We start from the raw sequence: 979 nt of genomic DNA on the forward strand, positions 1-979 counted from the left end.
TCACTGTATCCTCTTCACTGTGTCCTCCTCACTGTGTCCTCCTCACTGTATCCACCTCACTGTGTCCTCCTCACTGTATCCTCTTCACTGTGTCCTCCTCACTGTGTCCTCCTCACTGTCCTCCACACTGTCCTCCACACTGTCCTCCACACTGTCCTCCTCACTGTGTCCTCCTCACTGTCCTCCACACTGTCCTCCACACTGTCCTCCTCACTGTGTCCTCCTCACTCTGTCCTCCTCACTGTCCTCCACACTGTCCTCCTCACTCTGTCCTCCTCATTGTCTCCTCCTCACTGTGTTCTTCTCACTGTGTCCTCCTCACCCACAGGTTGACGGGAGCAGCAGAAAACAAACGCTGGTACCTGGCGGTGATGTGTGCCACCCTCTTCTTCTACACCATCGCCACCATGGCCTTCACCTTCATGTACAAATATTACACACACCCCATCGCCTGCCACTTCAACAAAGTCCTGCTGTGGACCAACCTGGGACTCTGCGGCCTCATGTCCTTCATCGCCGTCACTCCGTGCGTCAAGCAAAGTGAGTGAAAACATCCACCTGGTTAAAGATGGGCTGCTGCAGGAAACACAAACAGTTTGATGACAGCCAGTTTGATAACAACCAGTTTGCAAACAGCCAGCTTGATAACAACCAGTTTGATAAAAAAAACAGTTTGATAACAACCAGTTTGATAACAACAAGTTTGATAACAACCAGTTTAATACCAACCAGTTTGATAACAACCAGTTTGATAACAACCAGTTTGATGACAACCAGTTTGATAACAGCCAGTTTGATGACAACCAGTTTGATAACAACCACTTTGATACCAACCAGTTTGACGACAACCAGTTTGATACCAACCAGTTTGATGACAACCAGTTTGATAACAGCCAGTTTGATAACAGCCAGTTTGATAACAAACAGTTTGATGACAACCAGTTTGATACCAACCAGTTTGATGACAACCAGTTTGATA

General features: G+C 47.3%; 1 protein-coding gene across 1 annotated transcript in view; it reads left to right on the top strand.

The window, feature by feature from the left end:
• Positions 1 to 979, top strand: part of serinc4 (serine incorporator 4) — a 49395-nt gene that overhangs the window by 38161 nt on the left and 10255 nt on the right. Inside the window, exon 4 of the mRNA XM_037694677.1 lies at positions 329 to 540. Within this exon, the coding sequence (XP_037550605.1) occupies positions 329 to 540 (212 nt within the window). The remainder of the gene's footprint in view (positions 1 to 328; positions 541 to 979) is intronic.

Source organism: Nematolebias whitei, chromosome 2 (genome assembly GCF_014905685.2).
Source record: "Nematolebias whitei isolate Nwh7 chromosome 2, NemWhi1, whole genome shotgun sequence".
Lineage (NCBI taxonomy): Eukaryota > Metazoa > Chordata > Actinopteri > Cyprinodontiformes > Rivulidae > Nematolebias > Nematolebias whitei.